Below are 14,321 nucleotides of genomic sequence, written 5' to 3' on the forward strand. Positions count from 1 at the left end.
CAAGTGTCTGCAAGAATATGTCCTTTTTAGAAATAACAGTCGAACCAACAGAAGGTTAATAAAGGCTTTAATTTCACACACACAAAAAAACTCTATGCATAATTTAAAAAGGAAACAAAAACAAGGAAAAACCATAAAGGATACAGAGGAACAGTTCTGCTAAAACACAGATAAAGTGCCGCTCCATACAAAACAACATAAAGAAATCAGAATCAAGTCACTCTGAGCACAAAGAAAATCACCTCACAAATAATGTGGCCAAAGCTGCCAGCAAATCTGGTAGTGGCTCAATTAGGCAAAGTGTAGGACCTTTACTTTTCTGTCTTCCTCTCTACAGCATAAGTAAGCAACACTGACAACAGGCCAGAGGAGTTGGGATGCAAGGACAAAAACTCAAGAGAGGGCGGGAGACCTGGGGAGGGGATGTGTGTGTGGGCTCAGTCCCCGCAGCCCCTCTGCTTCTGAAATAGGCCAGTCAGTTGATTGCTCTTACTGTTTTGGCATTTGACCTACTGAACTTGGGTCCTGATCCAGACCCTCATTCCCCTCTATTGTTTTGCCAGTAAACATGCCTATACTTTGAATCTCTTAAGGTACTTTAAGAAAAGTTCAATGTTACTAAAATCAACTGCTTATATTCATACTGGCACACTGTTTTAATTAAAAACTTCAAAACCTCAGACATATAGCACACATGGAAAGAAAAATTTACTGTGTATAAATATGATACAACGGAAAAGACTGCCTGAAGTCTAGTAATCAAAGCATGCCGTAAAGGAGTCAAGGATTGTGGTGACACACAGTAAAAGAATTGTCACAAAACTCTCAAGGCCTAACAAACTCTAGTTTCCAATCATATATATGTTTTTCAGATGTTAATAAGACATACCAATAGAGACAGAATTTTGAAGTGATACATGAGGAAGATGGCAGATGGCAGAAATCTGTTCAGGTTTGGTACACACTTAACGAGAGCATTACTCAGTGTTAAAGCAAGACGGAGAGGAGGAAAAGGACACGCCTGTTTTGGGGGGACACTTATGTGACTTGCATCTGGTACTGGGTTTTGATTTTTCCAAAAATCTCATATATATACAAGATTCAAATATACTTGGGAGATGTAGCTGTTTCTCTGATTTAAAACAAAAGACCTCCTGAGAGAGGTCAGTTAAATCAGAGAGAAAAAAAATAAAGTGTGGATGACTGAGAGCATCCACTGCAGTCACTTCAGAGGACAAAGACAGAGGGAGAAGAGTCATATTTATTTGTTTTAATATAAACTCTTTTCAGATCACAAAAAAACAAACTACTTTTCTCCTGTAGGTTTCCAATCCCCACTCCCATGCTCTCTCTACACTCCTAACACTCAACTATAGTGACATGGCCAAGAGATCTTCACTTCAGGTGTTTCCAAATAATTTTCATTATACAACCATATCTGTAGCTGCACATGCGTCAAGCTATGCTTACATAGTTACATAATGGTAACTGCAATATGGAGGAGTAAGTAAACTCACAAATTCACCTGCTGAGGTTTTAATTCTTAAAGTTTCTCTTTTGGAAGAATTCTACACTTGAACAAGGACAGAAGTAAAGAAATGTATAGTCTAGTATTTGCCTCCCAGAGTTAATCAGCTGATTTGTAAGTATCACTGTATACTTTAAAAAATGTAAACACATTTACATTTGTTACATCTGTTACTGAGCCATTAAATTAGGCCTGAAATTAACAGATCACTTCGAGTAAACATAGCTTTTGGAATCAAAATATAAATAGAAGAACAATTCATGGACTTGCCTCCTACTCTATCCTGCTGAGACAAAACTTAGATTTAAGAGTGTGCACACACATATAAATACCCCCACAAAACAGAGGCTATCTCCTCATAGGCCTAAATTACAGTCATGGCTACTAAAGGGACAGCAGCCATCTGGCCACATGCAACTTCCAATTCTCCATAATATTAGGTGATAAGAGTCAGTAAGTCTGGATTTTAGGTTAGTTTTCCATTCAAAAAAATTTCAATTAAGATCAGTTGTCTGCAGAACTAAGTGCTGTCGAGTTCTAATTCAATGTCATTTAAAGTAGTGTAACCCTATTTGGTAATTTTCAACAGAAAGGTTACTGTGTAGGCTGCCTGGGACTGAAGCATTCTGTCCCTATCTAACTTGTCCCTTGCGGCCCCAACACCCCAATGCCCCATCCCCCTGATTGTGAGCAAACTGATCAGACTGTGCAAAAAATATATATATATATATAATATATTATTATAATTTTTAAATATATACAGCCAGCTCAAAAAACCAATAAACCCTTTCAACGTGGTCCAGCTGAAATCTCCATCCGTAGTCATGAACCCTTCACTGAACCTGAATGAGAACACGTAGTGAAAGGGGGGATGGATAAGGAGCGCAGGGGGAGGGGAAGGCCAAACAGGCCATAACAATGCACAGCTACCAAAGAAAATTCAAGTCCAAAACTTGCAAGCGTACAAGTGGTGAGAGAAGTCATCTACCTCAGTAACCTATTTCCAACTAACAAGTTCAGCCCAAGAAATGAAGATCAAATCAAATCAGGTTTCTGAGCCACGTGTACTTCTAAACCACACACACACACACACACACACTACAAAAACAAGTCAAATGAGGGCACTTCATGGGCAATCAGGCTTATGGCATTTCTATTTTTTTTATGCCCTAATGCATCCATCCCCCATTTCAAATCATTTCCAACCATTTTTAACAGTACCTCTCAAAGCTCTCAAACACATGGAAGAGAAGTCCTAAATAGCTACAGAATTTGATCACCACTTCACTCATTTTTGAGAAAACCAGTTATTTCCCAGCAAAAGCTATAATTTTTAAAACAAATATTTTCCTCTGCTCTATATTACTCTTGCACAACTTACTGGCATACCATTTTGGAACATTCACTATGGTAATGCATAGGTAAATGGCAGGAGGCAAAGCTTTCATTGGTAGTTAACCAAAAGTGCTGGGGCCGTTTACAATTTGGAAACTGAACATTTTAGAACAGGTTACTATGTCAGAACACATCCAAGCATGGGGCTGCAGCTCTCATAAGGCCATCTTCCAGAAAAGATGTTGCACCTTCTGTGATGGCGGACTTTAACATGTTTACTTCCCTTGAAAAACTGATGTTTTGTCCCTACCTGAGAGCTAAGAGTTACCTCCTTGTTTATAATAAAAGAAAAACATGAAAGAAAATACTGAAAGTTTCATTTTGCTATACTTAACTGTGTGAACCTAATGATTCCTGGGCTTACAAAAATTATTTTGTGGACAGAATTCTCCTCTGAAACTCATTCTTCACATGGTTTCACAAGCTGCTTACTAACCAAGCTGGTTGTGGCAGCTGAGCGACTAACGCAGCACTTAATACTGCACTCCCATTTAGCCTCAACTCAAAGCACCTGAAAAGATAAATCCATTACACACCTTTGTTATTTGTTAGCTCTTGGGATTACCTAAGCCAATCTCATTATAACTCTCACCTGGTTTTAAGGGCAAAGCCAGGCAGCAAATGATTTACATGTTCTTTATCCAATAGCTCATGTACTTAATTTCCCATTTGCAGCAGGGCTTCTAGGGGTCCAGAGTTTTTAGATTTAACGCAAGAATCCTCATCTTGACCTATGTACGAGGGACAGATGCTACCATTCTTTCTTATCCCTAAGTATCCTTGCTGGGGAATCCCAACCTCCTAAAGTTTTGGTTGCAATCTTTTAGGGTAACGTTTGCTCCATGGAAGAATGACACGGAAGAAAAAGAAAAGATTCTATCTTCACTACAATAATATAGATGATATACAAAGAATATACTTTGAGAAGAAAATTTCTTTAAAGAAAATGCAAAGTGTAGAATGAATACCAAATGGGGGACCATAACACATTCCAAAGCACCAACAATCCATTTCTTGGGACTGCATGTAAACAGCAAAAGCATTACAAATCCATGAAATAATTTTTTTAAAAAAGCTCCTCATGTCAGGTGGCAGAAATGCCTCTCCTTCCCAAGGAGGACACACTGTCATTAGTGTAACATGGAGAGCTGGCTTTCCAGTGAACTTTACTAATAAGAAACAAACATGAAAGAGTGTAGACTCGAGTGAAACTACTCAAGGAACATAAAAGCTAAATGCCAACTGATATGTATATCTTTACACATTTCTCAGGTGAATGGACTCTTTGACGCCTTCATTTCTTCTCAGACTGCTGTGCTATTAACTTTGAGCAGGCATACTCTGGTGACTCATCCTAACTCTTTAAGGCTCCATTCACTCCACATATATGTGTGTGTGGATGTGTATGTACATATGTATATATTTACAACACGTATCCCTAAGACAAAAGGAAGCGCCACTACTGTAGGAGAAAAAGAGGATAATCAGCTACAGATGTGAGACCAAAGTTTCCATAAAACAATTAGCAATGGAGCGTTCCACATAATTGCAATTTTCATCTTTTGGTTTGGCCCTGAGCTGTTTGTTGCTCCCGCATCAAGTAGAATTCCGAATTCTCCTCGGGCAGAGGAAAGGTGAGGCGGGCGGCAGTAAGAGGGAATAATACTCAGTGCGCACTGCCAACCCACGAGTTTGTTCCTCACAAGGCCTGACGAGCGGTCTTCCCCACTTCCATGCTAACTGCCTGAGAGTTCTTTTCCGTTTCCAGCAGCTCATCGAAGATCTCCCTTAAAATAAAACAAAAAAGAAATAAAACAGGACATTTAGTAAGTAAAGCCAAAGGATAGAAGACAGATACCGACAGAGCCTGCACAATCCCATTTGGTGCCTAACTTTTATTGAACAAGCAGCTCATTCATTTGATCACTATCTTAACCCCATGTGCCAATTTTTGAGAAAGCTGGGTGGCGGCGGGGGGCAGGGGGTAGCAATGGCACTAGCTAGCCTTGACAACAAAGCCATGTAATTCCCATCCGTGTAACTCAGATCTTCCAGCTGATATAACTGGAAGACAGACCAAGGTTTACGATAGGACAACTTTATCATATAGAAGTCTTAAGTTCCATACTTAGATGCTACTGTGAGACAATTAACATGAAGTTAAGATATCAAGATATAAGCCCCAAGCAAAGAAAACAAAAATCAAAAATTGTCAACCAGCAAGCGATGGGAATACTTTGTCCTTACAGGGGGAAAAAATAGTTTCAGAGATTTGTAGCCCACAGCTCCAGACCTGGCAGTTTCTTACTTGTGCATATAAAAGAAGATGTAACCACTCCGGTCCCGATCACTCTGCACGGAAGCCTCTTGGATTTTAGATACCTCGAGATCATTGTAAGTAAACCATGCCTGCTTCTTAATGTCGTACACATCACTAATGTAATGACCTAAAATAAATAAAATCTTAAAATGGTTTGTTTTTTTTAAAGCCCAACGCGGGGCTTGAACTCACAACCTTGAGATCAAGGTCAAGAGTCAGACACTTAACTGACCGAGCCACCCATGTGCCCCTTAAAATTGTGGTTTTTAGAACACACTGCATTTTTCTCAGGTACAGGAAGTTTTGGAGAGAGAGAAACAGCCTTCCCATCGACCCTACCCCCAGCAGTGTTTCTAAAAACCATTCCGAAAACATGTACAGAAACTCAAGGGAGTAATATAGTACAGCAGGACAACTTTTTGGATATAGATATATGTATGTATATGGAAATTTGGGTCATTTATAGAGAAATTAAAAAGTTGCACCTTTAACACAATTCATATTTAGTGTGATCAAAGAAAAGATTTAAAACTTTTTCTTGATGTATTCAACCTACAGCTCATGATACTGGGCACAGAGCCAACTAATAGGGAGTAAATGCTGGCAACTTCCATTTATTTTTTTTTTTTTTATTTTTTATTTTCAACGTTTTTTATTTATTTTTGGGACAGAGAGAGACAGAGCATGAACGGGGGAGGGGCAGAGAGAGAGGGAGACACAGAATCCGAAACAGGCTCCAGGCTCTGAGCCATCAGCCCAGAGCCCGACGCGGGGCTCGAACTCACGGACCGTGAGATCATGACCTGGCTGAAGTCGGACGCTTAACCGACTGCGCCACCCAGGCGCCCCTGGCAACTTCCATTTATAAAAAACTGAAATCACAATGTTCATTTACCTGAAGATGAGGTGCTACCAATGTGGCTGACAACACTAATGAGCCGGTAAGAATGAGGAAGATTCCCTGTCTGGAAAACAGAAGTGGGCGTGATTTTTAACTCTTCATTTGAATAAAAGTGAAACACTAAATTTAAATGTACTATCAAAGCCGACATGACAGTTTCAGTGTGTGAAGTCAAACTCAATAAAAAAAATCCAGTGGTTGCTATTGTTCACATCTTTTGACCCAAGAATTCTACTCCCAGCTAAAATTCATTCTAGGAAAATAATTCAAAAGGAAAAAAGAATATGTGTGTAAAATTATTTATTGTAGCATCACCTATAATAATGAAAAGTTGGAATTAACGAAAGACTCAAAAATAGTTAAACGATCAGTGGTATACCAACTCAGTGCAATATTATTCAGTGGGTCAGCAATACGTTAACTTGTTTTCCCAACCCACATGAATGCACACAATAATTACAGCTCTATAAAAACAAGCGTGTTAATGATTAAGTACTGGAAAACAAAATGAACAAAATGAAAACAGTTGCAGTGGTGCTGCTGGGATCATGGGTAAACTTTTACATTTTTAAATATTTTTTTAAATGCCCTTAAAATATTATTAATAGAAAAATTTTTAAAAACCCTGAAAAGTGACATTCATGCACTGCAGGGAGCACCATAAGGTACAATATGGGGAAGGAATACAGCTGTATGTAAACCAGAACCATTAAAATGTTCATAAACTTTAAGGCAGTAATTTACTTCTGGGGATTTAAAGAAGAAAATTCTAAATATAGAAAACACTCAATCATACACAATTCCTCAGTGTATTATTTATCACAGTGAACGACAGAAACTTAAATGCTCATGGTTAAAACCTAAATGAAATGAACAGTATGTTGATTTGAGGGAATACAGTACATACAACAATTAAAAATAAAATGCTTATAAGTAATCTTTAATAAGCAAGGATAAAAACTGTACTTATGACTTAAAAAAAAAATTTTTTTTTTAACGTTTATTTATTATTGAGAGATAGAGAGTCACAGAGCATGAACAGGGGAGGGGCCGAGAGATGGAGAGACACAGAATCTGAAGCAGGCTCCAGGCTCTGAGCTGTCAGCACAGAGCGCAACGTGGGGCTCAAACCCACAAACCACGAGATCATGACCTGAACTGAAGTCGGACGCCTAACCAACTGAGCCACCCAGGTGCCCCTACTTTTTTTTTAAAGCACACTTGGAGGCAGAGATGACAAAGTATGTCAAAATGCTAACAGTAGTTGTGTTAGGACAGTGGACTCCTAGGCAATTAAAATTACAAAATTGGAAAATGGAAAAAAAAACAATTATTTCAGAAAAAAAGAAGGGTAAGAAAAGGTTACAATGTGCTCCAGTTTAATAGTGCAATAGTTTTTACTGAGTAACAACCAGCTAGTTTTGGTATATAACTTTAAAGACAATATAGTTTTGGGGCACCTAGGTGGCTCAGTCGGTTGAGCGTCCGACTTCGGCTCGGGTCATGATCTCAGTGGTTCGAGCCCCATGTCGGGCTCTGTGCTGACAGCTCGGAGCCTGGAGCCTGCTTCAGAATCTGTGTCTCCCTCTCTCTCTGCCCCTTCCCCACTCGTGCTCTGTCTTTCTGTCTCTCAAAAATAAATAAAAATGTTAAAAAAAAATTTTTAAGACAATATAGTTCTGGAAGAACTAAAGGTGAGTTAATATTAATATGTAACATCAAGAGCCATGTTACTCATTTACTACCTAACATGTACATGTTTCAGTCTGTTCTGAAGCTTGTAAGAAACGAGGAGCAAAGGCAAGAGAAAGTGAAGGCCATCGGACAGCTGCCACAGGGCACAGATGAACCCGCAAGGGACACGAACAGGGAGGCCTTTGAAGACAAACAGCAGGAGGAGTAATCCTGACAATGTGACCGGATCTACTCATGGAAGAACGTCACCTACCTCAGCATTTCTTTTCAGTTCCTCAGCCTCAGCTTCTGTGTACTCCATATCTAAAACATCCTCATTTCCAGAGTCCTCATCAGAACCCAATGAGTCCAGAAAAGAGTTGTTAAACTCTGAAGAATACAAAAATGTTGTAAAAGTTCTTAGAACAGACACAAAGAGATAGGATTAGAAAAGTAAAAAAACAGCTTGGGGTACACATTTTATCATCCTATGGAAACATAAAACATATTATCATTAGGGTTCCAATTTACCCAGCCCACTCTGAGGAGTAACAATTCAGGTACCAGGTATCTATAAAAGAAATGTCCCTTTTTCTTTTAAATATATTTATATGAAAGGGATAGGACTCTAATAAGAAAGGAATAAAACTGAAAAAGAGAATATGATTTTACAGATAACCCAATTTCACTACATTCCACATTCTATAAACTGTATGTTAGGTTTGAAGTACTTGGTGCATATTATGGATGCCCCAGCAAATACAAACCACCTCACAGAAAACAGACCATAAAAAATTAGTATCCTTTCACATTCTTCAACATTAACTCTTTTGAAATTTAATATAATGGTATCTAACCTTGAATTTAAGGTTCACTTAAAATATACTACACTAATAATTAAATCCAAGATCCACTTTTTTCTTTAATGATGAGTTTCTACTGAAAGAATCCATCTTTAGTAATGACTTAAATAAAGAGTCCCAGAAGCATTTGTAGGTGTCTCTTTGCTTTAAAATACAATTAATCCCACTTAAAATCATAGTATAGAGTTATTTAAAAGACACGAACACTTATGATGAATGGGAAGAACAGAGAAAGAGACTATAGAATCAGAATCCTGAAAGCTACAAAGTAGATGGTGACGGACTTAGCAGACCTAGGAAAGCCAAAACCAAATCTTAAGCCAGTAACAGAAAAGTTGAGAACCAATCCAATTTAAAGCACAGACTCTTGTTCAAAAGACATACAACTTGCAAATATCATGTACCCCTGAAATTGGAGGCTAAGGAGGGGATAAAAAAAAATAAGGATTTGGTGAAAAGTGTTTTGAGAAACAGACCCCCAGGATCCCCTCCCCTCCACTTTATGCTGCTAAGCAGTGACAGAAATCTGGAGTTTCATCCTCTGGAGGGGGTAAAACAGTCTCTGGACTGGGGGAACTCTCTGGACTGGGGGAACGCCAGGCACACACAGCAAATGGGGAAGCAGGCCACGATTTGCAGGGCAAACCCCTCCACCCCAGCCCTATTCCTATACTTGGCTCTCAGAACTCTGACAGCCTCATCTTTTACCTTTAGGCAAAGGCAATAAATGAGAAAACTCTTTTTTTTTTTTTTAAAGTTTATTTACTTATTTTGAGACAGAGAGAGAGCAAGTGCACAAGTGGTGGAGGGACTGAGAGAGAGGGAGACAGAGAATTCCAAGTAGGTTCCACACGGTCAGTGCAGAGCCTGATGTGGGGCTTGAACCCACGAACTGTGAGATCAAGAGTCGGCCACTCGACCAACTGAACCACCCAGGCCCCAGAGAAAACTCTTTTTTTTAGGAATCTGACCAGCCCATGACAAAGTCCTAAAATATTAACATCATCTTCAAAACAGTCCCACCCTCTAAAACTCAGAGTTGATGAGCCCTAACTATTCATGTACAGAGCTTCCAACCATCTTTTTGTTATTTTTTTTAAGTTTATTTATTTATTTTTGTGTGTGTGAGAGAGAGAGTGCATGCTTGAGTGAGGATGTGAGTGGGCAAGGGGTAGAGAGAGAGGGGGAGAGAATCTTAAGCAGGCTCCATGCTGTCAGGCTGTCAGCAGAGCCCTATGCAGGGCTTGGACTCAAGAACTGTGAGATCATGACCTGAACCAAACCAAGAGTCGGACACCTAACTGACAGCCACCCAGGTGCCCCCAACTATCTTTTTAGTCTCCTTTTCTTAACAATGAACCAACAACCAAAGATTACTAGACACTGAGGAAAGCCTCTAATAAGTAATATAAAGACCATAAGAACCACACAGGACAGGGCAGTTGGAGGAAACAATCTATTCAGGGAGAAGAAACCTTCAAATAAACAAATCAACTATATTTAATATCCTCAGAGATTTGAGATGGTATTACTTCCATGACCACCCCCCAAAAGCTTACGAAAAAGAGAACATACACAAAACAAATCAGTTCTTGAAAATCAGAAATATGATAGAAATAAAACACTCAAAAGAAGGTTTGGAGCTAGAGATAAGGTTAGAGAACTTTCCCAGGAAGCAGAGCAAAATTACCAAAAGATGGAAAACTAGAAAGAAGAGATGAGAAAATTTTAAGAATCAGACCAGAAAGTCTGGATAACAGAAGTTTCAAAAAGAGAAAAGAGAGTGAAAGGGAGGAAGTCAGTGAAAATTTCTTATAATTGAAGGACACAAGTTTCTCTATTAAAATGATCTTTTAAGTACCCAGTAAAATGGATGAAACAGACCTACATCAAAGCACATCGGTATGAAACTTCATCATAGTAGAAATAAAAAGATCCTACAAGCTTTCAGACAAAAACGGGGTCATATCAGGATAAAGAATGGCTTTCATACGGCAACTCTGCAAAGAAGACTTCTATCACTGCTCAGCAGCATGAAGCTGGAGGCAAACAATGCTTTCACAATGACTGCAAACCCAGAATTCTATACAGCCAAACCATCAAATACTAGGTCCAGTGAAACTTGCAAGGCTTCCAAAAAAACCTGAGTCACAACCCCTCTTTTCTAAGAAAACTACTAGGACGTTCTCCATCAAAGCACAAGTAGAGGGGTGCCTGGGTGGCTCAGTTGGTTAAGCATCTGACTTCGGCTTGGGTCATAATCTCATGGTTCATGAGTTTGAGTCCCACATCAAGTTCTGTGCTGTCAGTGCAGAGCGCACTTTGGATCCTCTGTCCCTGTCTCTCTCTGCCCCTCCCCCGCTTCACGTGTATTCTCTCTCAACAATAAATGTTAAAAAAAAAAAAAAACAAAAAGCACAAGTACACAAGTAGACCAAGAATGAGGAAGGGTGAGATACAGGAAATGAGAGATTCAAACAAAGGAGAGAATCAGAGGGAATCCCCAGGAGAATGGTTAGGGAGCTCTCAGGGTATCTGTGCATGGATGTAAAGGGCAACCAGTCCAGACTGGAGCAATGTGACTTGTGACAGCCATTAATGCCACTACTATACCATCTTTCTAATAGAGCACAGAATGCCTGGGTGAAATCTAGCTTCAATTCTTATTTGTAATTGCCTCAACTATGTGCCAGCAAAATTCAGGCTCTCTGCTCTATGCCCTGGTGTCTAAATCAGCCTAGAGCACTCAATTTGTACCAAAGTGTTCTGTTTTGATCTATTTCTGAGAACCAGAGAAAGACTAGTGATCTTGGAAAATAAAAGTGAGCCTGCTTCCCATGACTACATGTCCCTGTGGACCTCTAGTATCTGGTCCATATATTAGTTCTGCCACATGCCACAACTATGGTGAGCATTATGTTTCTAAATACTCATGATTTTGCCCACTGATTTTCCAAGAGTGAACTCTTGTAAATTCACAGGGAAACTGAGGCCACATTATCTTCTAGTAGTTCTAATCATGGCAAAATGCTCTTTCACATGTCTTTGTTATGTAATTTTTCAAAAAAAAAAAAAAAAAAAAAAGGAGGGGTGATATGGATAGAGATGACAAATTATTTTTTTTTTAAAAAGCTACCGGGGTCCGCCTGAGTCACTCAGTTGGTTAAGCGTCCGACTTCAGCTCAGGTCACAATCTCACAATTCATGAGTTCAAGCCCCGCGTTGGGCTCTGTGTTAACAACTCAGAGCCTGGAGCCTGCTTCAGATTCTGTGTCTCCCTCTCTCACTGCCCCTCCGTCTAGTTCTCTGTCTCTCTCTCTCAAAAGTAAGTAAAAACATTTTAAAAAAATGTTTTTTTAATAAAAATATTTAAAAAAAGCTACTGATGGATACAAACATTAGAACAGTGGTTTTCTCTTGGGGTAGAGGGAAGAAATGGGTACACAATTTCTAAGGTTCTATTTCTTTACCTTGAAGGTGTTAAAATTTGTTATTGTCATTAAAGTAATACTTTACATGTTTTTCTGTGTGCGATACAGTTCACCATAAAAACAATGTAATTAAAATAATCTCCACACCTTGAAGACTTAACTCTGTTGCTCTTTTGAGGTCATCATCTTCTTTCTGTTCCCAAGCTTCCTAAAGGGACAAAAACAAAACTAAGGTATTTAAAAAGGTACTGATTAAACTTATTTAACAAGGATGAGATCAGCCGTGCTAAAAGCATTTGCTCACAATGTTTTCCATAATCTTACAAATGTATGGAGTATGACCTTTTGAGGGATGTGGAGAAATCCTTTACTTTTTTCAACCTGTTTTCCTCAAATACAACCTCGGGGGTTGAAAGGGCTTACATGTTATCTCTTCTAGTCAGTCACATTTGGCTTGCTAACCAAAAGCCATTCACTGTGACAGTGTGATCTAATTAATTCCCTTTCTTCTTGTATGTATGAAATGCCTGGCACACAGCAGAACCTACTTAGCAAGTTGCTCTGTTTTCTTTCCTCTGATTTATAGCATCTGCCCATTTCCGTGGTATAAATACTCCCACTGTGGCAAAGTTTAAGCTACCAACATGATACTGAGTGCACGGCTGGGAAGAGGTGGGCATGCCTGAGCTGACGGTGAGCTGGTGGTCCTAGTGTATTGCTGTCACTAAGTCTATGACAGCAACAGAAAATTTCCACAAGATCATTATTCAAACATTTCTATTTTATTCTTTTTTCTATTTTTTTCTTGCTTAAAAAAAACCCCCGACACACGTAACATACTTGGTGAATACTAAATGAATGCTGCTGTTACTTTTCTAATACATCTGAGGTTCTCTTAGAAAGACAAGAACCTGTGAAAATGTCAACCTGATGACTAATTATAAAAATAGGGAAATGCTGACTCTAAAAATTTTTCCCTCTCATCTGCAGAGAAATTTATAAACTTCATGCATAAATGAAGAAAAGATGTAATTTAAGCAGAACCGTTTTATACTTTTCCCAAGTCTAGACTTGTTTTTAGTTACTAAAGTATGTAAAAAGCTTAGAATGAGCTATTCTGCATTACAGTCCTGGGAGCAATAATACTGTATTCAGGAAAGAAACAGATATTCTCTAAGAGGAAATATGATTACTTAAACTCATCCAGCATATAAAGTCTGTGCTGAAACCCAGATGGTAAAAGATACTCTTTTAGCTATTAATAGAATGATGCAGGTATACCAAACTGAAGAGACCTCATATTCTATTCTCAGATGTGAAGATAGGTTCATAAGATAGTTTTAACTGGGTAGCTGACAAGAAAGAGGATATATGTCCTTTGTGCATGAAAAAGAGGTATGCTGAATTTTTTCTTTCTCTGCACTATAAGGAACTATTGTTAAGAAATCAGACCTTGGTCTTTTAGATGAAAAATAAGTTTTCTAAAACAAATGATTACTATCCATTATTTGCAAAATAGCTGACATAAATACATCTTGATGATGAGGCAGCTAGGGAGATACTTCTCACAAATAAAAGGATACAGAACAGCTGGTTCTGAAAGCATTTTAAAGCAGCAGTTCTCAGCCTTGACTGAACACCAGAATCACTGGGAGGTTTTAAAAAATGAAGGAAGAAGTAAGGAGGAGGGAGGAAGCAAGGAGGAAGGAAGGAGAGAAGGGAGGCTGAACGAAGGGGGAAGGGGGAGAGAGAGGGAGGAGGGGGAGAGGGGGAGGGAGGGAGAGAGAGGGAGGGAGGGAGAGAGAGAAAAGGAAAGATATCTAGATGCCCAGACCATACCCCAGGATCCATTATATCAGAATTCCTGAGGGGAAGAACAATGCAAGTATCAGTATTTTTTAAAGCTCCCCAGATGATAGTAATGTGCAGTTAAGAATGAACCCCACTGTTCTAGAGAAATCAGATAGTAAGATTTTATTTTTAAGTAATCACTACACCCTATGAGGGGCTTGAACTTACAACCTGGAGATCAAGAGTCACATGCTTTACTGACTGACCAGCCAGGTGCCCCAGACAAATTAGATTTATTAATCTGATTATTTGTAAACACTAAAATGGTGTGCTCATTCTAGGGAGTTTTGGTAAATTTTTATTACTAACATGACGTGGATTGCATAGGATCACACAACCATGAAAACATCACCTTTTA

General features: G+C 38.9%; 1 protein-coding gene across 3 annotated transcripts in view; it reads right to left on the reverse strand.

Annotated features, from left to right (window-relative positions):
• Nucleotides 1-50: 50 nt before the first annotated feature.
• Nucleotides 51-14,321, reverse strand: part of USP37 (ubiquitin specific peptidase 37) — a 100,290-nt gene continuing 86,019 nt past the window's right edge. For all 3 annotated transcript variants that reach the window (XM_043577819.1, XM_043577820.1, XM_043577818.1), the window contains 5 exons: nt 12,260-12,320; nt 8,093-8,208; nt 6,139-6,208; nt 5,232-5,370; nt 51-4,710 (listed from right to left, as the gene is read on the reverse strand). In XM_043577819.1, coding sequence (XP_043433754.1) covers nt 4,623-4,710; nt 5,232-5,370; nt 6,139-6,208; nt 8,093-8,208; nt 12,260-12,320 — 474 coding nt within the window. In that variant the 3' untranslated portion in view covers nt 51-4,622. The remainder of the gene's footprint in view (nt 4,711-5,231; nt 5,371-6,138; nt 6,209-8,092; nt 8,209-12,259; nt 12,321-14,321) is intronic.

This window comes from Prionailurus bengalensis, chromosome C1 (genome assembly GCF_016509475.1).
Source record: "Prionailurus bengalensis isolate Pbe53 chromosome C1, Fcat_Pben_1.1_paternal_pri, whole genome shotgun sequence".
NCBI lineage: Eukaryota > Metazoa > Chordata > Mammalia > Carnivora > Felidae > Prionailurus > Prionailurus bengalensis.